Below are 26432 nucleotides of genomic sequence, written 5' to 3'. Positions count from 1 at the left end.
AAGAAAGGAAAACAGTTTAAGTGGGAAACAAAACACATAGCGCTACATATACATTTGTAGTTCCTTCGAAATGAAATGTTTCCAATCTCGCTTAGTTAATCATGACAAGAATAAGACGTACGGATCAATCGCAATAGATCTCAAACTAAACTTTAATTGGTTATCCGATTCAAATCAACCCCAATTAGAACTATTTGAAGTGAAGAAGAAAAGAAAAGAAAAGAAAAAAAAAAAAAAAAGAAATAAAACTGACTTCTACAGCTCACAAGATTGTGTTGGCATTGTGGTATCCATCCAGAAGCTTGAACACAACTGGGGAGCTACTACTTGAAAGAAAGAAATAGTTAACTCCAGTCTAGAAAGCCAAGATTAACAGCGAGGATAGCCAATGTTCTGATCACACATCACCCCAAAGGATGAGTGTTGCAAGTAAGCCTTGGCATTCTAGGGACCATTGAGCCAGGACTTTTTTTGGGGGGGGGGGGGGGGGGAAATTGCGCATTTCGCTGGCTTTGGGAGGAGAGTTCTTATATCACATGAAGGAAAAAAGATCTAATAAACGTGAGTAGAAAAACGCCTCCTTTCAGAGTTATAAGCCGCCGAAAATACGAAAAATAACTTCTCAAAACATCCTACCTTGAGAACTATGGGATCTACCGTAAGCGGATCAAGGGATTACACAGGAACTAGTATGCGCTCCATGTAGATATCCATGTCTTAGGATCCTCCGGTACTAGCGCAACAAATTGTATACTACCGTACAAGTTAGACTATGGGAATACAATTTACGTTTTAATCAGCATTTGTTTCGCTGGTACCAGGGCATTGCAAAACATGGATATTTAGATAGAATGCATACCAGTTCCTGTGTAATTCCTTGACCCGCTTCCAATCGACCCATAGTTTTCAAGCTAGAGCGTTTCAAACAGTGATTTTTCGTATTTTTGGTGATCAACAACTCTAAAAGGAGTTTAGTTTTATAGTGAAGTTACTTTCCATTCTGTATACTATATACAGGGTGCGTTCACAAAGTTTCAAGACTGGTCTCAGAATAACAAATGTATTACGCATTTTTGTACAGCGAACTAAAAGTCCTCGAAATATGACCCTTGGGCATCAACACACCGCTGCTAGCATGTTTTCCATTGTTCATAGGTTCCCTGAAAGTCTTTGCGCGCAAGGCTGTAAAGGGACATCGTCGAAGTGGCCTGGATCGCTGGAATTGTGTCCAGAAATGAGGATAGTCTTGGAAACGTTCAAGCATTTCTTCGCAAACAACCAGACCTTCCGTTCATCCGTCAGAACTTTGGGAACAAGTTTGGCACACTTTTCTCATCTTCAAATCTTTTGTCGCGAACTTCAACACCGTAGCGAACCCAATCCCAGTTCATCGACAATTAATCTAACACTAAGACGACGATCAGTGTTTAAGAATTCATGCACTTTCATCAGATTTTACTCAGTTCGGCTTGTTTCAGGTCTCCCACGGCGGTCCTCGTTTTCAACGTCCTCGTGGCTCTCTTTGAACCTCTTGTGCAACATGAAAACCATTGCAGGTGACATGACGTCTTCTTTGTAGGCCTCTTGAATCATATGAAAAGTCTGTAACAGTTTTGTTCAGTTTCGCACAGAACTTCACAGCATAACGCTGCTCCAAATGCCGCTGCATTTTCCACTCACTCAGGTTCCGAAGGGGGTCACCGACACGCACTCACAACACTAGACATCTACTCACTCCCGCGTTTCGGAGGCAACTGACGCTCGTGTGGACGGTTAGCTGACATCCCCAACTACCGCACCCTGTCAGTGGAACGGGTCTGTACGCGCGCCCCTACTCAGGTAACACTCAGTCTTGAAACTTTGTTTACGCACCCTGTATTTCCCTGGGCTCAACCATGAGACGTAAAACTAAAGATTTCGCTTTACTTAACTGCAAACCTATAGATAGCAGTTTTAGTGATCAGAGATATTAGATTAATCTGAATTCAATTACATTTAATGTAACTATGGACTGTAACAAGTCAAAAGTGATCTACATTGTAATACAAATTATTAATTAAACAAAATGTTTAAACACATTTGTACCCTATGCTTCTAGTTTCCTTTTTAAAGTGATTTAACCTATTTATTTCCAATAAGTTTAAAAATAAATTTTAAAAAATACGTAAATAAATAAAAAATATCCTACTCGGCACAACGATTTAAATTTGATCCTTATTGCTCCTGAATGTTCTTAACTGAATCGTGATCAGACTAAATCTATAATAAAATTAAACTTATATACCATACTTAAATCACATTTTGAGAGTTCCTTTTGAAAATATTTTTTCCACGTCCCTTTTCCGTAAAGAGAACGCGTTTCTTCTTAATTTATTGAAACGGAAGAAATTCGACCCTTGTAATATTTATTACTTTCCTAATCTATTGTTGATATCACAACGACTGGTAGTGTTGTCTTATTTCTTCCGAATTTTAATATTTCAAGTTTTAAAAAATACAAACTCTAACCAATGTTTAGTAGAATTCAGAAAGGTAACTTTGTCGTGATACTTTTTCATTTTTCTATTTATTTATTTATTTATTTATTTAATTTATTTTCTTACTTTTCTTACTTAAGTATTAAATTTCACGTAAGATAATTGTTCTTGTTTATCCATCAATGAACCATTAACGACTTAAAAAAAATACATTTGCTGTGTATGAAATTAAAAACGTTCCAAACTGCAAAGCAAACTTCAGTTGTTAGTGGGATATTACTTTTAGGACTAAGGAATTTGGAATAAATTTCAACTATAATACTTGCTAAAGAACCGATCTGCATTTGGAGTTTAAGATCGACTATAGCTCATTCAACTTGTCCTTAATACTTATGAAAGATTCGTGATTCCAAACACAAATTAATAACTTTTTCTAGATATTCATAGCCGATAGACGCACTGCTACCGCAACAAAATTATAGATCAAACTCTTATATTAATAATTGAGCAATTACTAAAGGAACAAATTTCTGTTTTCTTCAATTGTGGCTTAACACTGACTAGTAAGTACACACACCACATATACATAAATATTATATTTTTATTTAATTATTCCCGAAGCGTATTTTATATAGAAATTATCCATGATAAAGAATGAATACCATTAATCACACAATTCTAAAGAAGGTTCACTAGTTCACTATAAGAAGTTTCGCGAAACGCTTCACCTGTGCTTCCTCGTGGCCGAATGCGCATATTTTCTGAGTGTGTGGTTCCGGATTCGATTCCCGGTAGGGTACTTGCCTTGGATACAAATTCCAATAGTGCTTCGGATTCCACTTTAAAGAGTAGGTATCCTTTCATAAAACATTGGTGCTGAAGATGAACGTAAAATCAATCCAAATATAAGCTCTTCGCCACATAGAGAAGGCAAAGAGGAATAAAAGAACAAAAGTAGCTGTGAAGCATCCAGCTGAACAATACCAAACTGCACTAGAACGGTGGCAAATTTTCTAGTAACATACATACGATGTTTCGACAAGAAATGAGGACAACCGAAGAAACAAAATCCTGTTTTTAATGGTTTTCAAAATACACCACAGAATAATTTTCACGTGCCCGGCCCGTGTTTCTAACGCTGCATGGGTTTTTTATACAAATATCACGATGTTGCCTGATTGATTAATATTACCATTAGAGAAACTGTGTATTGTGCGTTGTGATGTAGATTGGAACTTCACTTTCGTGCAAATGAACTGCCGGGAATTGATATACTAATCATGCACACGTATTTTCATGTGTCCATCCCTGACTTAATATTATTTAATAGCGCAAAACCTGTAATACCAATGGAGTCTGCTTGTCGACTCAAAATATCGTACATTTTACTGGATACGGAGTAAGAAATATGATGATTGTATACGACTACCGTAATGGTAGTACGCGTGCTATAGTAGAAATTTTAGCACTAGCTATAGTAGTGCTATAGTACCGTCGAAATTTTTCAGCATGATTTTCTGACCAATGAGTGCTCCCCTGTATATTTATGGCATGTTGCCCAAAATATACCTTCATTAGGACACGGACAACAAAACAACGGCGGAGCAGGAAGAAATTCTTGACATGAAAACAAATACACGTCAAATATCTGCTTAAGAACAATAGTATGACAGAATGAGCAGGAAAACAATATGTATCCATTCCATCTACAGCGTGCTCATCAACTGGATGACTGTGACAAGTGCATTGCATGTGAAATTTTGTCAATGGGAAGTTGCAAATGTTCAAAACAATCAATTTTAGTTATAGATGAAGTCACTTTTACAAAAAGTTAGTATACAATATTCGATGAGCCCATGATACAATCGATACCCATGCCTTTTTCTCCACTAATGTGATACAGCCTGACCGATTCTACGCTGACTGATCCCATACTTCCTAACGGTAAATAGACTAGTGACACGTACCTCCAACTTTTGTAGAATATTTTACTGGGACACTTAGAGAGTATTATTTTGCTCACAAGGCATGCAACGTTCTTCCAATGTGATGGCGCTCCATTGCATACCACACCAGAAGCATTCCATTTCTTGTCTCCTTAAATCACCTAATGTGTTCCCTGGACTACTGTTCATCGGAGTGGATAAAATGTGTACCGTACAAGTGTCAATTGAAGGAACTCGCATTACAGACAGTGTAACTACCACCGAAGCATGTGAGAACTCATTGGAACAGCCAATGTAATATGCTCCCCTACGTGCTCAAGAATGCGCTGAAATCAGTGTGGGTATTTTTTTAAAATTTGTTGTCCAAGTAGCACAGATGTTGGTCCAACAATTTTCCAACAAATTCACCGTTCTCTGCTATTTGGTGTATGTGATTGCCTGTATGGAACTTTCTACTAATTAACTTACATATTAACCTCTCTAACCTACTTTGGTACGTTGTATTGGTTTGTGGTGGTTAATATCGTGTCCGTGGGTTTCCTCGCAATTACCTCGTTTCCTCCTACATTCTCATTCCACCAATTATTTCATATTCTCACTTCCATTAAGTACATGTATCAGTCTTCTTCACCTTAAAGGGCACAACCACGGAATGTAAAACTACAAATTTCATTTACTTCACCACCGGGAGTTGGGGGTATGGCAAATGAAAGCTATTCTGTGTTGCATCTAGGAAACTATCATATTAAGACCCGGACATGTATTCATGTAACTTCTGCTTCTTCTGACCTTCTCTATCACGTGTAGAATAGGGAAATTCATCCTACGATACCCTATGCAAAGTTCATTTGAACAATTAGTCCATTTCATTTTCAAACAACTGAATAAAGTTCCATCCATTCCATCATTTGATCTGTATGAACAATCAGTTCTTAAGACGAAAACAAGTCAATATTCTCTGGACTGCTATCTGTGCTCTTCCCTTAGAAGAATCTTTACTATGGTTTTGTGTATAGTTTGAAATATGTACAGATTCTTTCCCAACATGATTCTCGTATGAAAATGTAGGCATGCATATTGCAATTTATACTAACAGAAATGTTTAACAGCAGCTTGGAAGAAACAAAAGTACTCGAAGAAAGGAATACAATATTTTACCTTTATAAATTCGTGCTTGCTGATTCAGCCAATGCTCTTTTTTCACCTTGAAGCTCAAGCTGGGCCGAATGTATCTTGAAGTGAAGGCGTGACTCTAATGAGTATGATGTATAATGTTTCCTAGAACAAGAAAATAGGACGAGATGTTAGTTAAAATGTATATCACCATTTTTTTTTAAATATCACTTTCCCTTCTTCAGAAAACTTTTTTATTCAAAGTTGTACGTAGAATATTTTAATATTAATGTTTCTACCAAGAATTGGAGAAGCCAAAGACGATACTCTTTTATCTAATACAATTCAGACCATGAATGATTTTTTTAAATGTTTTACAGCAGGCGAAATAGTGACGAAGTTAGTTTAAAATTTTTACATAACGCAAAATTATGATTGAATATTATATCAAACTGCGCCTAAAAGGTATTAGTACATAAAGAATACTACTTTCATATGAATTATTAAACCCGTACGTAGATCCAGCTGACATATAATTAAACTCCATTCAAACTAAAATTAATTTGGCAAAATATTAAAGAATGCATTGTAACACCTTCTATACCAAAACAAATTCATTTACCCGTTGAAGCGTTGTGTATAACGATGACGATCGATGTAGAATTTTACTTCTTTTATGGAATACTTGATTTCATCAGGAATTTGTTAAAAACATCTAGGTGAAACCAAACATTCCATTAAAAAAAAAAAAAAAAAAGAAAAAGGAAAAATTGTACATGGGTCATCATCGTTATAATTAATACAACGATCCAATAGGTAATCTTTTTATTATTTTAAAATTAGTTTAGTTTCCTTCTATTTTATGAGCTTTCTCGTGGCTATATAGATAGCGCACGCGTCTTTAAGAGGGATACCCGAGTTCAATTCCCGATCGGAGCTCGTTTGGCTCGGATCCCACGTAAAGTTGTAGGTTACGTTTCATACAACATTGCTGCTGAAAGGATAGTTAAACTCTAATCTAATCTAATCTTTGTATTTTATATGGACGAAACGGGTGCTTCACGTTTAACTGTTCATTATTTCAACATAAGATATTTTACAAATTTATTTCTGTAAGGAAATCGCAACAATTTAATTCTTTCATTTGACATATTTTTCAGGTTCTCTCTCTGATACTCTTGTTCCTTCGTAAAATTGAATAAAATAATTTCCCTATTCAATATAAGTACAATGTCGCTGTAATGAACACGAGTATTACGAAATGTTCAGAATTGAGAAATTATTTTTAGGCTCCTTTTAGTCTTTTTGACTATACTTAACATTATGAGACGTGGTAGACATTACGAGTAATAGAAATCCTTGTAATAATGAGGTGGAAGAGGAAGAAGACCCTCAAAGTGATCGGCAGAGATTTTCTTGTGCAGGCAATGAACATGGCACGTAAACTTAAACATATTCTTTTGTCACAGAATAATGTTTCAGAATTTGTGTTAAATTATGTGCGATGGTTGGCGACTATCCTGAACGGTCTTTCGTATTTGGGAATGTTCAGAAGAAAATTACAGACATTTTCCAAAAATAATAGTTCAGAATATTGTGTACATTGTAAAAATCTGGTGTGCTGAAAAATTACATAAATACTGTACCTCTTGCAATTACAGGGCTCGTAGTGATCTGGTCTCTCCTATATAGTTGAAAAGTGACCAAAAGCACTTGAAACAGTGACCAAAATCTCATCAAAAAGTAACTGTAAATCTTGATGCCAAACTTGGGCATAAATCGAATTTTACATTTTTTTTTCAACCAAAATAGAGTCGGCTGGATCATAGCTGAAATACGTAATGTTTTAACATGTTAACATTAAAAATTATTTTACTTAAGTTTGTCAGCTAATAATAAAGAAAAAAAAAACTGGATTACTTCTGTTTCAAGGTTCATTATTAATTACATACTTTGCACGGTTTTGTATTTCAACTTTGATCCGGATGGGGTAAGGCCAAATTTCTATATTTATATTATGTCCAATAATACAAAATTAAAATAATGTAATTAATACATAGCATTTAGATTACCATTAACTGGTAATAAAATTTTGTCTTGTACAATTCGTTTGTTACAAATTTTGTTTTGGTACCACACGATTGGTAAACACAGGTATGGATTCTACCAACATTCCGTATATAATGAAAAATAAACTATAAACAGGTAATAAATTTCATTCTCCTTTAACACAATAAGATCAAAACAAATAATGTGGTTTATGTTTATACCCCTATTATGAACTTTTAACAAATTACAAATGTTAACTAAAATGCAGATGCATACAAAATGAAATAAAAAGCAGTAACAAGAACGTATGTTAACAGATTTTCATATTTTCACACAAACTTAGTTTTTCTTTATAAAGAAGTGAGCTATTAAGGAGGATTTTTTCTTATTCACCATTTTCCGCAAGTCATCGGGCTATTTCTGTTCATCTTGCAAATCTTTCCTTACTTTCTTCAAGCCCTCCAACATACCCTGCGCAAAGTGCACTTCAGTCATGTTTTTTCTCTTCACAGCTGTTTTGAGACGTTCAGAAGTCTTAAGTTCGTCTTCTACTTTTGTTTTCATATCGTCATCTTTTCTTTCCTGTTGCAGGATTGATTCCATGTCCTCAATGCCACTTTTTTCCTTTCTCCATTTTTCCATCACCTCTCTCTTTGCTTGTTGTTTTGTTTCATCTTTCTTCTTTATTTCTTCTTTTTGGGCTTCCTCCTTTCTTAGGTTTTCTAAGTATGCTTTGTAGTTACGGCAAGCAGACCTAGCAGATGTAAGAAGCTTCTGAGTAAGTGGAACCAGTTCTGGCCTATTTCCAAATTTCTTCATCCCAAACATTATATTTAACTTAGCATTGAGAGTTCTTAAAGTCATCTTTAGAGAGCAGACGACATAACAGTAAAAACTCGCGTTCCACGTCAGCATTGCCATGACATAGAGACAAACAAACTTGCACCACCGTTCCCACAAGGAAACTAGATGAAAAAATTACTCCAGAAATCATCTATTCGGCCACTGCAGAGACTTCCTAAGAAATTCTCAAGTTGAAATAACCGCCACTCATCACTCAATAAATCCAAGTCAATGTTGGGGGGAAGAACTTTTGCCAGATTTGTAATATACGTGACACTGTCAGATGACGTCACATTTTCCGGATGACGACAGGAAAAGTATTTAAGTTCTAGGAAAATTTCATTGATTTTCATTATGTGTTTATATACTGCCACGTAGTGAGACTTAATATTTTTCTTGAAACTAAGCACATCCTTCTTCTTCTAGCTGCTGAATGCTAACCTTGCTTCTTCTGCACACTCCACTTCACCAACAGGTAACAGATTTTCCTCACTTACAGCACTTTCATCCAGTTCAGTCAAACATGTAAAGCTAAAGTTACGGCGTCCGGGAAAACTATAATCAATTGATTTTTGTTTATTTTCACTGTAAATATCATTATGATTTCGTTTGTTATTTGTACTTTATTTGAATTCTATGAAGATAATATAAATGTTCAAACAAATGATAGTTATGGCGTCCTTCGAAGTATACTAAAAGCAAATGAATGCAATTAGTTAAGACATTAGTTCCTTCGGAAGTTGTAACCAAAGTTAACATGAATGAAATTTAATCTTTGAACTAATTCCTAATATGATAATTTTCTTTATTTATGTTAGTTTATGTTATGATGTTGATTATCGTGTTTTGTTCTAGATATTGTCGATATTTCATTTATAAATTGCATTTCGTTTGAATATATAATATATTTGATTCTTTCTCATTTAAGAAAACAATCATACAATCATCATAATAATATCCTTTTCGCAATCTTCTTAGTTTTGCCCAAGAAAATGACATAGATTTTGTTAACTTCTAACTTGTAACACGTATCGATGGCCTCGAAAGGACTTTAAATTAAACAACTTTTATAACGTTATTTGTATGTACCTTCTATTGTCAATATTGAATTGTGTAAAATGAAATTAATTATAAGAATTAAGATAAATATGAAAATAATATTGATATAAAGGTAAAATATGATATATGATTGTATGAATTGTAATTATTGCATATACGAGGGTCATTCGAAAACTCAAATAATCAACATGTGATATCCCACGGTCCAGGATTTATGTTTTTTTTATTTAAAAAAATGCCATTTTTCGGGCGACATTATGTAACGGTATTGTGTATTTTTTTTTAATATAATAGCTTGTATTTACGGGTAAAATGTTTTTCTAAAATATGCACAAGCTGTTCAAAAGGAAGAAGAAGAAAACAAAGAGAAATAGATGTAATTTCTTTTCTGTTATTATGATTGATGTTCTGTTGTGATAGTGATATGACATGTTTTGTAAGTCGTCATAGCAACGAAAAAACATATAATATATAGAGAATCCATCTTGTGATATATACATGTACAATATTTAAAAGTGTGTAAATGTTTAATTTATTACGTACTACAATAAAAAAAAAAAGGTAATGCCTAAATGAAGCGTTTAGATGGATTTTGATAAAACAGTAACCTAGATTATGTAAATATACGGACTGAGGGCTATAACGACATACAAAATATGCAAAACAAGCATTAAACTAATTACAAACTGGTGATTTTCATAGTAATATACATTTAGTGGTCGTTATAAAGGGACATTCTAATACCCACATTTTTATAGTATACTCTAGTATACTCAAGATGCATTGTATCATTCCAAAGCATTTGTTTCCTGTTCGTGTAAATAAATAAATAAATATAAAATTGATTAATTCATATATTAATATTGAATAATTTGACTAAAAGCGAAGTATTAAAAGAAAAAAGTCCTATTTGCTAGTGTGAAGATTCACACACAATTTTTTTCGTATTCCTTTGAAACAAACGGAAGAAAAGGGGGCAGGCAGCTCTACAATCACTTCTAAATTATTTAAAAATTCATTAGATTTTTTGTTTGTGTAGAATCATCAACAATTACTTACTTAGTATCTTCCAATAACGCTGCTGCCCGTTCGTTGTCACCTTGGTCTTTGTAGATTAACGCTAATTCGACGAGAGCGTACGGAATCAAGTAATTATCTTCTTTTATTGTCTTCTCTAATGTTACCACTTCTCTTAGGCACTCTTCAGCTTGTAGAGGACTTCCCATTTGACGAAGACATGCTGCTTTCAACAGTAACACCAATCCTCTGTTATCAGCATAGTACACGGATTCTAGATTAAAAAAGAAAGAAAGAAAAAAATAGAATCATGAACGTAGCATGAATAAATCATGAGTCATGAACATAAACGACTGAGAAGGCAAGCGTGCATTTTGATATAAAATAGAACAGTTTACTCAAATTGAAAGTAAGTTAGATCATTAATCAGAATTTGCTGAAGGCAATTTTAACACTTAACTTCAACGCGCTTAGTATCATTTTACATTTCGTGGAAACTGGAAGTACTTGCCTTCTTTTAGACATATATATGTGATACTTATTTCCGAATCTTGGCTACAGGATTCCTTTTCAAGCAACCTCGTTCATTTGCCAGATTTCAGACTCTTTATGGACAAATGAAAGGGTAAACGCGACAGTGAATGGCAACATACTTACGAGACAATTTTCAGATCAAATTTCTCTCTCAGTCAGTTGGTGTATATTAACGATACTGCAAAATATATTATCCTTGATGTGAATAGGCCATGAAGAATTGCTTTTAAGTTTTGTGTATCGCCCCCCTTCGGACATCCTTCACAAAGTTTGTTGACGATATTGCCAAAATTTTACCAAATTATTAGTTTCACAATATGTGTGATACAAATTGGAATCTTATAACTACGAAAGACGAAGTTTTGCAATATTAGTATCCCTGGCTTCAACCTTGCTATTTTCCCTTTTGGTGCAACTCATATCAGGAACTAATGACGATGGATTGACGTGATATTTCTATCCAAGGTAGAACATATAATTAGCCATAGTATATCCACACAGCTGGATTGCCTATCATGATATGTTGAACATATCTTATAAACATCATGTTCCAGGATATAAAATTAAATTCACCTCATGGTACATGAATGAAACATAACTGAAAATCGATGCTACCTTTGTATCACCGACACGGCCCTGTACTTAAAAGACGCGTTTCGCTACCCAATCACCATGTAATAAGCTACGTTTGTTAATAACACGGAGAGAAAAGCCTACAAAATGCATAGTAATACGTTAAAAACAATCTTTCTAGTGCTAGTACACTGAATGAACTTCAGTGCTGGTTTCGAAAACTATTAAGAAACCGGTGTACTCAAGAAGTTAGGAAGGCAAGACACACTTCTCCTATGAAATACTTAAGTTCAAAAAATAAAGAAGTTCCTTGGAAGCATCTCAAAATATTTAGTACTGGGAGGACAATAGCAAATAATACGGTTAACTTTATAATAGGTAAATTGAAAGCCTGTATTCCATCAACGATAATACTATTGTGAATAAACGTTTAATCCGCGTAATAATTTCAAAATTCTTTCTTGCATCTTTTAGACAATATTAATACAAAATTTTTAGGATCTATTTAACGACATTAAATCCTGCATGTTTATTAAAAAAAAAAAAAAAAAAAAAAAAGTATAACACAGACTTCGTTGCTGACTAACAAGGAATATGGCATCTATATTATTCTAATACTTAAATCACAAAATCCCTCTTCTCTTCCCACAAACTTTTTACACAGTATACAGGGTCCGAATCAGACTTGTAATCGATGTATGAAAACGGATTTAAAGAAAGAAAGAAAGAAAAGAAAAAAAGCGAAAGGAAGAAAAGCCTAAAATACGAGCTCTTATATCTAAAAGATTTACTCGTTATATACTTCAGAACACACTTACCTTGGTCATTAAGCTTAGAAAGAGTTTTGTCCACCACTTTATATACTGCTTCAACTAGTCTCCACTTTTTCCCAAGAACTTTGAATAAATTCCAAACGTAAAGCAGCTCAAGTCCAGGAAGAACCAAACTTTTGTTTTGAGCAAAAAACCTTTCACATTTCTTAACAGCGAATTTCTCCATTGGTAAAGATTTCCCAGCAATCCGTTGCTTGTACTGTGGTGCAGTCCTGTAAAACAAAGCAAGTTAATTTACTTAATATAATTTCAGTATTAACGATTATTATTATTATTATTATTATTCTACTTGTGAATAGATTTTAACTTTTAGCCTAAAGAGAAGAAAAAGAAAAAAAGACACGAGCTTTTAGGCACCCAACGTTTCTTCTTTTGATTGCCGGTTCAGGTCCTTAGCCACCACATCCAATTATCAAATAAAGAAATTCTGCCAAATGTCACGCACAGTTAATCACGAAAATATCTTATTGTAATGAGTAAAATACAATTCAAATGTTACTGTTAAGATTTAGCACACGGAAGTTGTACTTAACAACAAAGTAAAAAAGTAATAATAATATAACAAATGAGTTTCGTTTCATAGTGTGAAACTACGGTAGACTTTCAAACTATACGAATTCAATACTCAAACTTGAAGTAATACATCTTTAAGTATTGGTTACAATAGAGTAATAAGATCGAGGATATAATCTGTCTCTCGGACAGTGAATCCATATCAACAAGGCATTAGGTCTACTCGCTATCCCTTACTATTTTCGTTCTAATGCGATAAATGTTGAAACCATAAATGGTTAATAGAATAATAATAATGAGAAAGAAATATCTTCGGCCTGAATCTCTTTCCTTAAATCTCACATAATTACGCAGCAAGGCTATGAGGAGGTCGCTGGTCTCTCTACCTGCCAATTCGGCGTATGACCTTGGTCGATGTGGCAACTGATGCGCGGATGCCATTTTGTCTCGCGTAAGCCAAAGAAGACTTCTATTTCTCAATCAGCATGTGATGAAGGTGTTAGGTAGCGTATCTGTAGAATGGAACAAATTTTATCGTATTTACTCGGTCACTAGCATCAATTACTCACTTTGCTGGGTTAAATTAAGAAAAAATAGTAATATGTTTCGTTAGTCAGTCACTTTTTACTATTACTAACGCGCTCCTTGATATTGGTCATTTTCGATTATTTTTATATATGCCCTGTCCTCCCCATGTTGCGGTTCACGGCATCGGAAGTGTCATTGTTCATCTCAGTGACCCCGAAAAGTATGAATTCGACACTGAAATTGGTCATTTTGATTTTTATCCCTCCCCTCCCACAATTTTCGCGGGTCTGAATTTGGATTTAAATTGCATCAGAAGTGTCACTGTTCATCTCAGCGACCTCAAAAACTATAGGTTCGACATTAATATCGGTCATTTTCGATCATTTGTAAATGTCTTTCCCCTCCTTTAAGTTACATCGTCAAAGTGATATGACAAAAATAATCTCATGTTCGAACTTCATATAGGTTGAAAATTTGATCGAGAACGGCCCAGTGGTTCAAGAGTGAAGTCACATAGACAGTCATTTTCATTTTTATTTTTTTTTACATAATATATATATATATCAGCCTCCCCTCCCCTACGTTGCACCGTCAAAATTAAATGATAAAAATTATCCCAAGCCCGAACGTCAACTATGTTGAAAATTTGATCGAGATCGGTTGGGTGGTTCAAGAGTTATTAAGTTATATATATATATATATATATATATATATATATATATATATATATATATATATATATATATATATATATATATATGTGTGTGTGTGTGTGTCCCCTCCCCTCCCACATGGTCTACCGTCAAAGTGATATGATAAAAACCACCCCAGGTCCGAACTTAACCCATATTAAAAATTTGATTAAGCTCGGTCCTACGGTTAAAGCGTGATGAAGTTACAAAAACTGTCACTATTATTTTTATTCTTTTTACATATATCTCCTCCTCCCCTAGGTTGCAACGTAAAAGTGAACTAACGAAAACATCCCAGGCCCGAACCTTATCTATGTTGAAAGTTTGATCAAGATCGGTCGGGTGGTTCAAGAGTTATTAAGTTTTATTTATTTTTTGTGCCCCTCCTCCCCCTCCCCGTCAAGTTATACCGTCAAGGTAAATAGCTAAAAACACTCCCAGTCCAGAACCACATTTACGTTGAAAATTTGATCGAGATTGGGCGGGCGGGCAGTTCAACAGATTAAGTGTTACAAACATAGTCACTTTCAATTTTATAATATAGTGTGTTGAAAACAAATTTTATAAGAAAGAAAAAAAAAAAGGAAGAATAAATGGATATGATAAGTTTAGGGTGTCTACTAAGTTGCATTTTCAGAATTCCAGTATATTTCCAGTATATTCAGTATAATTATCAGCAAAATTCCAGTACCTAATACAAGGACTTTTTTTTCAAGTCCTTTAGGAATAATCATACTCTTGATAATTTCAGGTTTGTAATTGTTTTCCCACGAAAAGAATATTTCATTTTTAATTAGTCTTAGTTAGCCTTGATTTTTTTTTTAATACGAATTATTTTTTAACATTTTTAAAGGGGCTCCCAACTCCCCTCACAGTTCCTCACTCCATCCATTGCTTTAAATGTCTAATTACAAAATGTATACAACTCTTGTTTTGGAAAAATTTACGATCTCAATGAATTTAAAATTGTTTCTAAGACTAATATTTCTAAAACAATTACAAAAAAGTATGGTTGACAAATTACCAGTTTTCGTTTCGTTTCGTACATCGTTTCTTCAATTCTAATTGTTTTATTTCTTCTGATGCTAACTTTCTTTTGGCTGTGTTATTATCTACACGTATTTTGTACATTTCTAAAGCATCATTTCTCAATGTTGATGCACTTTTGTACGCATGGATCATCATTTTCGGAACACTAATAGCTAATACCCCCACCAACTGTAAATACTGCACCATACACAATACGCTGTGTAATCAAGCTATTTTCATGAAGATTCTCTATTAGGCATTCTTTGTTTATGGAAAATCTCTTTCAATAGCAGCGTTGGCGTGAAACAAAACCAGTACTTTTATGTGTGAAGTGGATCAGTTCTTTGGAAACACTGTGTTGAAAATAGTCGGTGCTTAGAATGGTCCAATCAATCAGTTTTGGGATTCAAGTTGTTGAGATACTTCGTTACTTCTTCCTTTGATGAGAAATCTTAGTAGTCTAGTTTTGCAATGTCAGCTTCCATACTAGATAATTGATTTACCTCAACAAGAACTTCTAATGCACCAGTTACCCTGCAGATCTTAATAGACGAATTGGTCATAATTGTAGGATTGAAGCAGTTGGCACCTCAACAAACTTGAAAGCAAGAGGGTTCTTACAAAAATCTTCATGTATATATCAAACAAGGAATTTTCTATAGTCACCACAGAACTGAAAAACTTTCCCATCTTTTATTACCTTACCTTTTAAAGCTACTTAGGCTGCAAATCCAATGTCAACAGCACGGAAGGTCTTCAGGTATTCTATCTTCTTCAAATCAATTCAGAGAAGCTTCTCACTAGTATTTGCCGATTCCAAAACCTGATTCTTTACAATTCTTGCCAACAGGTGTCGAAGCATAGTGAACTCAGATCAGTGAACATAAAAGGCAAAAGGGGATCATTACTCTGATATTTGGAGAGATGCTGTTCTAGTTCAAGAGAAACAGAACGCATGAATTCCAAAAAATCTTCAAAAGCATCAACATACTTCTTAATATGTGACAGCATTTCCACAGCTCTTTCAATAACTTTGGGTTTTCGACCTATTTGATAGAGCAAAACTTTATACGAAAGAGATGTGACCTTGTTACGCGTTTGTAATCTGCACGTCTACTTGGGTAGTTCTTGAAGTAATACAGACAGCGCAAAAACCTGTGAATGTGCCGTTCGGAGTTGTTTGCAGTTTTAATGCACCTTAAATAGCATGCAAGAAGCACGTACTAAAGTCCAACAACTTCGGATCTGAAGGTGAATCATCTAAGTACTTCTTTAGGTCGTTCAAAAACTTCAGGTTTACATTCGCCCCGTCCATTGGTATTTGCAGCATATTTTTCGTATCCAAACCACTGTCTTTCAAGTTTTCAAAAATGCCATCAGAAGGTCCTCAGCAGTAGCATGACCTAAAAATGTGGACATATCTTGTGTTCGTCCCAAAATCTAAAACTATATCCATTTGACCCTTCTGAGCGACAGAATTTAAACTTTCATCAAAAGAAATACAGATGATCTGACACTCTTTAACCACGTTTGTCAATTCTTTTTGAAAGTATGGGTACAGTCCATGTGTAAATAGGTATCCTTGTGCATCTTAAACTGCTTCGCAATTTAGCCGAGAAACACCACTTTAAAAAGATCACTACAAATGCCAAACTTCTAGCAGAAGAAGGGTCATAACTTGATTAATTTCCCGCAATATTTCTGCAGTAATAACTTCATCCTTGATGATAAAATTGTTAAGAGTATTTTTAGGCATAACACAAGTATTGAATGTTGTGATCCTGTTATCAATAACACAAGTATGTTCGTTATTAACAACTGAAGTTCGCACTTCATGAAGTTCAGTTTTCACCGGAACAGAGTTGTAGTTGATGCAGCAGCATTTACAGGAACAGGGTCTATAGTTGCTTCCTTAGCAGGTACCATGTGAAACAGTTTTTTGCTCTAACTTTAAGAATTTACTCTTTCAATATACTTTTTGCTTTTGGCATGACATCGAACTGAAAACATCCCATGTTGCTAATATAAAAACTTGTCATCCACAAAGAGCAATACCCATTATACTTATCGTTTCCTAACCTCTGAAGCTAATTCCAATTTGAATTTATTGTTCTCTCACTTTGAAAGAAGTCTTTCCTCTTATTTTACTCATTGTCTCTGAACAGATAAGTGAAACAATAATGTAAGTAAATAAATAACAATGGATGCAGTATATTACATACATAATATACTCAGGGCTGCAAACTAGCTGTAGGGTAAAATTTACTGACTAAATACCTGACATTACTGATATCAATTCTCATTTAAAATATGAAGTAGACTAGGCTACAATAACAAATCAAATAATTAATTGCTTTTAAAATTGGCCACCTTCTCCCTACTGAGCAGCTGTGAAAATTGAAATTCGATCTTTAAATGACAAAGAAATGCGATAAATAGGTAATGCTGTGCAATCATCAAAGCCCAGAGAAAATCACAGCTGCTTAGGCCAATTCCCTTGCCTTTTCCTTAATATACAACATAAAAACAAAGTACGTACACAAAAATTTGTACTGCATTGTGTACGACACAAAACCTTTCAACAAACACTTCGTAGACTTCACAAAATATTTCTTCAAAACTCAATAGTTAATGTGACCTGCAACAAAAAATAATTTAAAATAAAATAAATTAAAGAAAAGTGTTACTGTTAGGTGTATATACCTGCTTACGAAAGCGCTGAATTCCTTACACAAGCAATGTGCTACATCCATACCAAGCATTAAAACTAGCCCTCAGTTCCCTATTATTGGGCATACTTTTACTGACTTCACTGACTATTTGCAGCCCTGTATACTGCACTTGAAGCATTGTATATAATATAATGCATCCATTGTTATTATACCTGAAGTATTGAAGAAAAAAAGAAAAAGAACACGGAAACTGAAAACAGTATTGGTAGAAACAGGGAAGTTAGTGACTATCTGCAACCCCAAAAGAGAGAGAAAGGTCTTAACACCAGATCATTGGGGAAAATCACAAGTTGTTATTCAGTAACTATACAGTATCACATAAATATTGTTCTATAAAATCACTTTTTTCATGACTTGAAATTCAGTTTCACTACTTTCATGATCTGTTGACCGACAACCCTAACTCATGACTTTCATGTCCCATAGACACCGTGCTCGGAGGTCTGATACAGTGAGCCAAGAGCATTATTTGTATTATATAAATGTATTATTAATTTATATTACAACTTGTATAAATAATTAATTGTATATTATTCTATTCTAGCTATAATGCAAGATTGTTATTACCCTGGACTTTTGGAATTCAAAAATCCAGGGTAGATTACAGTAGCGTAATTTAAGATTTTGCTAAGAGGGGCACAATGGCCATTTACAAAAGAGTTTCATGTTATTTATTAGTGTATTAATATACAAGTTACTAAAAAGCATGCGTTTCTGGAACTTAGGGGAAGGGCAATTGCCCCTCCTGCTCTCCCCAAATGACGCCCCTGGTAGATAATAAAGAATGAAAATATTTGTATATTTCATAATTTTTCCAGTATTGGATCAAAATTCCAGTATTTTCAGTATCAAAATTAAATTCCAGTATATTTGAAGTATTTCCAGTATTAGTAGACACCCTGAAGTTGTAAAAAAAAATGATAGTGCCTAAGTAAATTATAAAAAAAAAAGCTTTTCAAATTGTATACACTTTCAGTGGGTGTGTGTTGAAAACAAATTTTATAATAAAAAAAGGAATAAATGGATGTGATAAGTTGTAAAAAAAAGTGATAGTGTCTAAGTAAATTATAAAAAAAGCCTTTAAAAAAAAGGAACCATTAATATGTTTTTCTTTGGTTATAACAAAGTGTCCTAAGGGACAATGGAAATAAAAGTTAATTAAACTTTTTTAATTGTAAAAAAATCATAAAGTTCTTAATGTGAAGCTAAAAACTGATAAAATTTCGTAATATAATGGGACCCAGGCTGGTAGAATAATAATAATAATAATAATAATAATAATAATAATAATAATAATAATAATAATAATAATAATAATAATAATAATAATAATAATAATCACGGAGGCAGCCGAAACGTCAAAAGAGATTACTTAGCCATGCAAAAAACGTCAAACATTGGGTGAGAGGTTTCCACATTCTCCTGTAAGTTCATTTACTTCCACTAGTAAAAACAGCTTAAAAAAAAAAAAAAAAAAAAAAAAATCCTACGCTATCGTAGTTTGGTTTCCTAGCGAAAACCGTTTTAGTGACTAATAACTTAAATATTGTGCAAATAATCGCATTATCATCATTTTGTATATGGTGTAAATAAAATTGCAACTAAGCATAATGAGGTAAATAAGGTTCTTTTACTTTACTTCTACAAAATAAAATAAAATAAAATAAAAAAACAAGAAAATAAAAAATAAATAAAAAATAAAACCTACCTCTCATGCACTAATAGCAACAGCGTGGGATACTGATTAATGGCAAATAATATAAACTGATATCATACCTAACTCAAGTTATTTAATTAAGCATTTTTATTAATCAATAGATAAGCTGATAACATATCGGAAATCAGAAACGACGATAAAATAAATAAATCATGAAGTACACAAAGCATAAGGAATAAAATTTCTTGCTAAATACTAAAGAATCTGTTAAATTAATACACTTTTTACATAAGGAAATTTATTGTTCTTGCTGCGAATATTTAAAATATCTGCTAAATCCAAATATAGACAATAAAAAATGTTTCTGTTGATAAGTCTAAAATTCACTACAATTAGAAGAAAATCCCCTGGCTTGGCAACACTAGTCTGCACAGTGGCTTCCGGCGTTGTGTGCTCTGGGACAAGTATATAGGCAATTTGAGGGCTACAGGAATACCAGCGGACGTTAAAATGTATCGAAAGAGGGGTTAACGAGTTTCGCCAACACAGAATAATGGATAGTGGGCCCATTTAATAATGTAGAGGGTGATTAAAAAAAATAATTTCATGAAAACATTCTTTTTTAAAATAAATGAGATAAATGTCAATTATTTATATCATTTAATAGTAAAAATAATGCCATTTTAAAATACATACAGTGAAATTTATTATTTTAAGATGACATCTTGCAGGTGAGCTCCTTTACCTTTTTGAAACATTAATTCACAAAATTGTCGTCGCATAACATGATCGTTGGGTTTCAGTTCCTGGATGATCTGCAACTTGTATGGATGGAATTGCAAGTCCTGTACTAATCATCGAACACTTAGAACTATGCAACTGTAAAGATGCTGAGTGACGATGGATCGACCGACGTGGACTTCTTATGACAGCATCTCGAACAGTTTGGATATTGTCTGGTGTACGAACGGTTCGCACAAGGCCTGAAGGTTTCCTTTTCATTGTAGAACCAGTTTCATCGAAATTACGTATCCATGTTTTAATTGCGTGTGCTGATGCTTTACGATCGTGGTGTCCTACATTAGAATGACGGCGGAATTCTCTACGTGCCTACACTGTCATTGTTCTTGTAAAACGCCTTGATCGCGAAAGCAGAATGCGCACTACTCCAAGCATTCATGATAACTAAATGGCAGGGTGTCGTTGACAGGCTGGCGTACGTTATTCAGGGTTACCAAGCGCCCACTGTTGCCAACACAACTTTCAAAATTTTCAGTTTCTTTAAATCACCCTGTATTAGTAAATTAGACTGAAATAATTGCAACTACCAGAATGGACGAAAGTGTGTGTTATCTTTGTGGTGAAGTTTTGGAAGCTCGAAGTGGCTTCGAATATCTTACAGGTTTTATACATGGGTGACTGGCATTTCTTCAGTGGCGTGGAGCTTTCAAGGGACCAGTTCTGAGAGTGTGGATGATTGTGTGTGCGGAGCGGGGATGTTAGAAAACATATTTAGAGTAGGTAGGGGAATTCTTTTCACTTTCAGGTGAAGTAGTGAGTTGGAGTAAGCAAAGACTCATTAGTTTCTGTAGGAAATGGAAGATGAGATTACTTTGAAACTATTATTAGCAACAATGTAATTACGTTATAAGAGATTATATTTCGCATATTCTAGATTTAAAAGGATCAGAGCTATTTATTATCAACAAATACACTGGCCATGTCATTAGAAAGACACGAGTAATTGTCGGCCACAATACTGTTATCAACTGCAAGACCCTTGTCTACTGCAACCACCGAGGTCCGGAACAAGAATTTTACTTCCAATGGAGCACAGATGGCAGCCGAGCTTTCCTTCCATAAGGTTACGACCACCCACTCACAAAAGAAAAGACGAAGGTCTGGTGTTTTTTTAAACAGAAAACACTTAAGCTATGATTCGGTTCCCATTGCTCTATTTTTGAATCTTTATTCTGAAAATTATATATTTGTAAAATATTAGAGAATGCTACATGCATATTCCTCCGCACAGGGAAACTAATACAGAAAAAACAGATCAAGATGGACTTCTCATGTAAAAGACAAGAATTTAGTCTATTATAATTTATTTGCTAAATACAATGGAACTACAGAACCTGAACTTCACAACACAGACATTTGTTCCAAAGTTACAGCATTCGTGAAGAATTCACTTGCTCACCCAGTTCGAAAATGATTTGCAATTCATGAAGATTCTACTGTTAGAAAGTTGTGTGTTAATCAACAGCTCTAACATTATTGATAGTTTTTTATAGTATGTCAAGCGTATTACCAAATTTCTTTATCGCGGATGAATCTTGAAATAATAATAATAATAGTAATAAAATAATAATAATATTTAAAAAATAAAATTATCTACTGTAAATAGAAATACCTCATTAGCTCTTCAATTTCTTCTCTCTCCTTAGAAGTTAGCTCATTTCCAAGCATAAATAACATCACAGCTTTCTGGTAACTATAAATCGTCCTAGACCATTTGCTTCCAGTCACCAGGTGACCCGCATAGACACTGGCTTCTCGCCATGATTGTTTTGCGCTGAAAAAATAAACATAGGTTTCCTTTTTTTTATTTCTTAAAGAAATACAGGGCGATTATAAAAGATTCCTTGGATTTGAAAGACCTGTAAAAACACACATAATAACGAATGAATGGTACATGACAGGAACTCACCCAAAGTTGTTAGTAGTGGAAGCACATACACTGTGTCTTTCATGTCTCCAAAAGATAAAATCACAAACAACCAGATCGGGAGATCTAGGAGGTCATGAAAAAGGCGCTAAGTCATCTTCAGCACATCGCCCAATCCAACGGCGTGAGAGTTCTTCGTGCAGGTAGCGACGCATTTTAATGTGCTACTGGAATGGTTCCCCATCAAGTTGGAATATGAAGTTACTTTAATTCTCTTTCACTTGTGGAAAACAACCACAACTGTGGCATATCGAGAAATGGCATACCCCCTACAGTGTTCTCCGTAAAGAAAAACGGACGGCACACCTCTGATTTAGACGCTATAGCAAACATATTCACTTTTACCTGTACAAAGGCAGCCAGTGCTCTTAAGGCAGCCGATGCAGTTGCAAACTGTCTACGGAATGCACGCTGTACGATAACATCGGAAAAACACTTCTCATATTCCGAAACACAGAATGTTTTCTGCTGCATATATGCCATTTTGGAAACTAGGCTTGTGCTGTCATCTGTCGCCACGAGTCAAGAACACAAATATGAAAAATTAAACTTTCAAATGGGTTCTTTCATTTCACTATTAGCATAAACGTACTGTATTAATAGTTTTCAACATATTTCATTTTAAAGCACTATGAATCATTTATAATCACTCTGTAGCTTTTAGTTCAGTTGTTCCCTGAACTACAATTTTGTCTGATCACAAATCAGAAAGATGCTCTAATAGAACGAGAAGAAAGGGGGGAAAATATTATATTACTGTGACAGATCATATCTACAAAATAGATTTTAGAATTTAAATTCAAATCTAATTTACATGACAACGGAAAACAAACGTAAAAATCATAAACATCTCTCATCACAACAAAGAAAGAAATTGAAAAATATCACTTTTTTTTTTTTTTTTTTTTACGAATTCAACAAATTGCGATTTGGTTTTGAAAAGGTTCCGATCTGACTACTAAACAACTATCTTAGAGTAAAATCAGTTTCGTATGAGCCTTAAGCGCTGGTCAAGTAAGTAGAGCGTGCACCTTTGGTGCAAGTGGTCCCGGGTTCGATTCCCGCTGGGAGAGCATGACAATATAAAAGCATTATAGTAGTTCGGATTCCACTAAGTTGTAGGTCTATGTCTCATATGTCCTTGGTGCTGAAAATGGACGCTCAACTTAAACAAACAAACTAAAGTTTCGCGTGGTAAACATTAAACATTATACCATTTGTAACGTATTTAACAAAATATAAACTAGAAATCTACATACGTGTAGCAAATAACCAATTTATTGTAAATATAAACATGCAATAAAATACAAACTGTAAAAATGCGAGTGTGTAAGAGATCGAAACCCATGTTACGGGTTAGCGTACAAGTGTGTTAACCTCTAAAGAACTAATCTAGATCCCTCCCTCGCGCATCAGCCCTCCTTTTTGCTCTTAAAGTCGGAGTTCATCCACGCATGACAGTTAAGATTAGAATAAATTATTTATCAAAAAATAATGAAACAAACGCTTTATGAGACAGAAAAGAGAAAAGTAGGAAAAAACAACAAAAGTAGCTGTGAAGCATACAGATGGATACCATCTTGGAATGTCCTCACGTGATAGTATTACCCAGTTCGAAAATAGATTGTTTCAAGTGGAGGAGTATATATATATATATATATATATATATATATATATATATATATATATAGATAGATAGATATATATGTGTGTGTGTGTGTGTGTATAGGTACTGTCCCCTGCCACTGTATATACATAGGAAGTAATGGACTGGACCGACAAATTGAAATAGATGATTCCTCACATCAAATAAGGAAAAAAGTTCATATGAACCTGTGGTCAGAAGTGCATAGTTTTAGAGCTAGGGTGTCCAAAACCGTGGAAAACTTTGGGGGGCGAATATCTCCGAAACTATTAGCCATTGAGCAGAGACGGCATGTTGTTGTTTTAGACTTGTAATCTGCCCTATCCAAAAATCCATGATTCTAAATCTTTCAGTGGCAGTGCAAGAAGTGAGGGGTCCAGGATATTCCGAAAGAAGAGATGGGTCCGAGTCATGACAGATGGAACAACGTCCTAGCAAGTAACAAAAAGTCGTTGACAGACCATCGATATTTTGAATAGATTCAAGATGGCGAAGGATATTTGGTATGTTGTATGTGGTTGCATACTTACAACAGGGATTGAAAATAGAGGATAAAATGAAATTAAATGAAATGAAAATAGAGGATAAAATGCCGAATATATTATATATATATATATATATATATATATATATATATATATATATATATATATATATACGGCATCGGGATTGTCCTAATTAACTTAGCGAACCCGAAAACTATTGATACGACAATAATATGGATCGTTTTCGATTATTTACATGCCACTCTTTCTCCGGAGTGACGATAGGGGCTGAATTTGGACTTAAGCAGCATCCCTCATCTACCTCAGCGACTTTAAAAACTATCAATTCGACATTAATATTGGTCATTTTCGATATTTTGTTTTAAGTTACCCCCACTCCATCTAGATGTGCTAGGAGTCTTACCCCCACAGTATTCTTTTCCAGGCTGTAAGTAATACATGTGCCAAGTTTGGTTGAAATTACTCCAGGAGACCTAGAGTTATGTTGGAACATACATACATCCACTTTTATATACAGGGCGGGCAAAAAGTCGCTTTCCCCAATATGTGAGGAAAAAATGAAATGAAATGAAATCTTTGAGTTTTACGTCCCACGGTTATGCCGGTTAGGCTAAAGGAGACGGTGATGATGAGTGATAAATGAAATGGTGGAATGAAGAAAGTGGGAGGAAACGGGAGAACCCCGAGAAAACCCACGCACACGGTGTTTGTCCACCACAAAGTTCACTTGGCGGGGGCTGGGATCGAACCCGGGACCCCAAGCACCAGAGGTGAACGCTCTACCACTGAGCCACCGCGGCCCAATATGTGAGGAAATACCTATTTTGAGGAAAGAGTCTTTGTGCCCACCCTGTACATAGATTCTTCACAGTTCTTTTTCCCCTCGCTATTACCTACAATCCCAAGTTTGATCCTTAGGCATTATATATAATAAATTAACTTGCTAGAAAAAAGTAAAAACACATTCACAAAATTAAAACAGGTTCACCATGACTTCGTTTGCTGAAACGCTTCATCTGATAGACACGAAAATAATTAGAGAAAAGAGAAAAAAATAAAGAACAAAGGGACTGAGAAACCTCAAGGTGGGCATCCACGTTGGAATGCAGGGCCATATTATATATATATATATATATATATATATATATATATATATATATATATATATATATATATATATATATATATATATATATATATATATATATATATATATATATTTTCTTGCGCTTTCTACTCTTAATAAGCCAATAGCATCTCTTAAGCCTTTAGACGTTCTAGACCCATTCTGATCTTCAACTTACTTTATTCTTTTGTACAATCCGCGGCAAAAAACCTGCAACATGAGCATATAAGTTTATTGTGAAATGACGAAGTCTTTTGCTCCAAAATAAGTGTGCACGGGAGGAGGCCGAGATTTATCCTGGCGTGATTCGTTTCACTTAGACGTTATGTTCATTCCCTGTGCTGTTAGGCGTAGTTTCACAATGAACTTACATCCTCATGTTGCAGGTTTTCTGCCGTGGATTGTACAACTTTCTGTTCAGTATTCAAAACACAATTTTGAATGAATGCAATGTGAGGCCAGCTTTTCTGTAATACTCATATCTCTCTGTGTTCAATTTTTTTAGCCAATGATATCACTTTTTCCTTAAAAATAAATGGTGTTCATGGCATCCTACTGCCTTATCTAAGAAACAGCCCAATATCAAAACTGAAAATAACATCCTATTTAAGTAAAGGAAATCATTTCTAAGCTCTCGCAGGTGTCGTGATGATAGTTACGATTGGTGTCAAAACTGTATTCTATAAATCTGTTTTACAGGGGTGTAGCCAAGGGGGGGGAGGGCATCGGGGCCGGGCCCCCCCAAATGGTTTCCTGGCCCCCCCAAATGACCAGCTTTTAAAACATCATAGTAAAATTATCTCTCTTCATTCATTTAAAAGTAACAAATTTT

The 26432-nt window shown here is 34.5% G+C and overlaps 1 protein-coding gene across 4 annotated transcripts in view; it reads right to left on the bottom strand.

The window, feature by feature from the left end:
- The window catches only part of LOC145688318 (tetratricopeptide repeat protein 39B-like), a 93799-nt gene that overhangs the window by 10031 nt on the left and 57336 nt on the right, over positions 1-26432 (bottom strand). For all 4 annotated transcript variants that reach the window (XM_081762359.1, XM_081762358.1, XM_081762360.1 and 1 more), the window contains 4 exons: positions 22009-22170; positions 12430-12656; positions 10547-10778; positions 5582-5701 (listed from right to left, as the gene is read on the bottom strand). In XM_081762359.1, coding sequence (XP_081618485.1) covers positions 5584-5701; positions 10547-10778; positions 12430-12656; positions 22009-22170 — 739 coding nt within the window. In that variant the 3' untranslated portion in view covers positions 5582-5583. The remainder of the gene's footprint in view (positions 1-5581; positions 5702-10546; positions 10779-12429; positions 12657-22008; positions 22171-26432) is intronic.

The sequence above is a fragment of the Thermobia domestica genome, chromosome 6 (assembly GCF_964235325.1).
Source record: "Thermobia domestica chromosome 6, izTheDome1.hap1.1, whole genome shotgun sequence".
Lineage (NCBI taxonomy): Eukaryota > Metazoa > Arthropoda > Insecta > Zygentoma > Lepismatidae > Thermobia > Thermobia domestica.
This window is presented reverse-complemented; position numbering and strand designations above follow the sequence as displayed.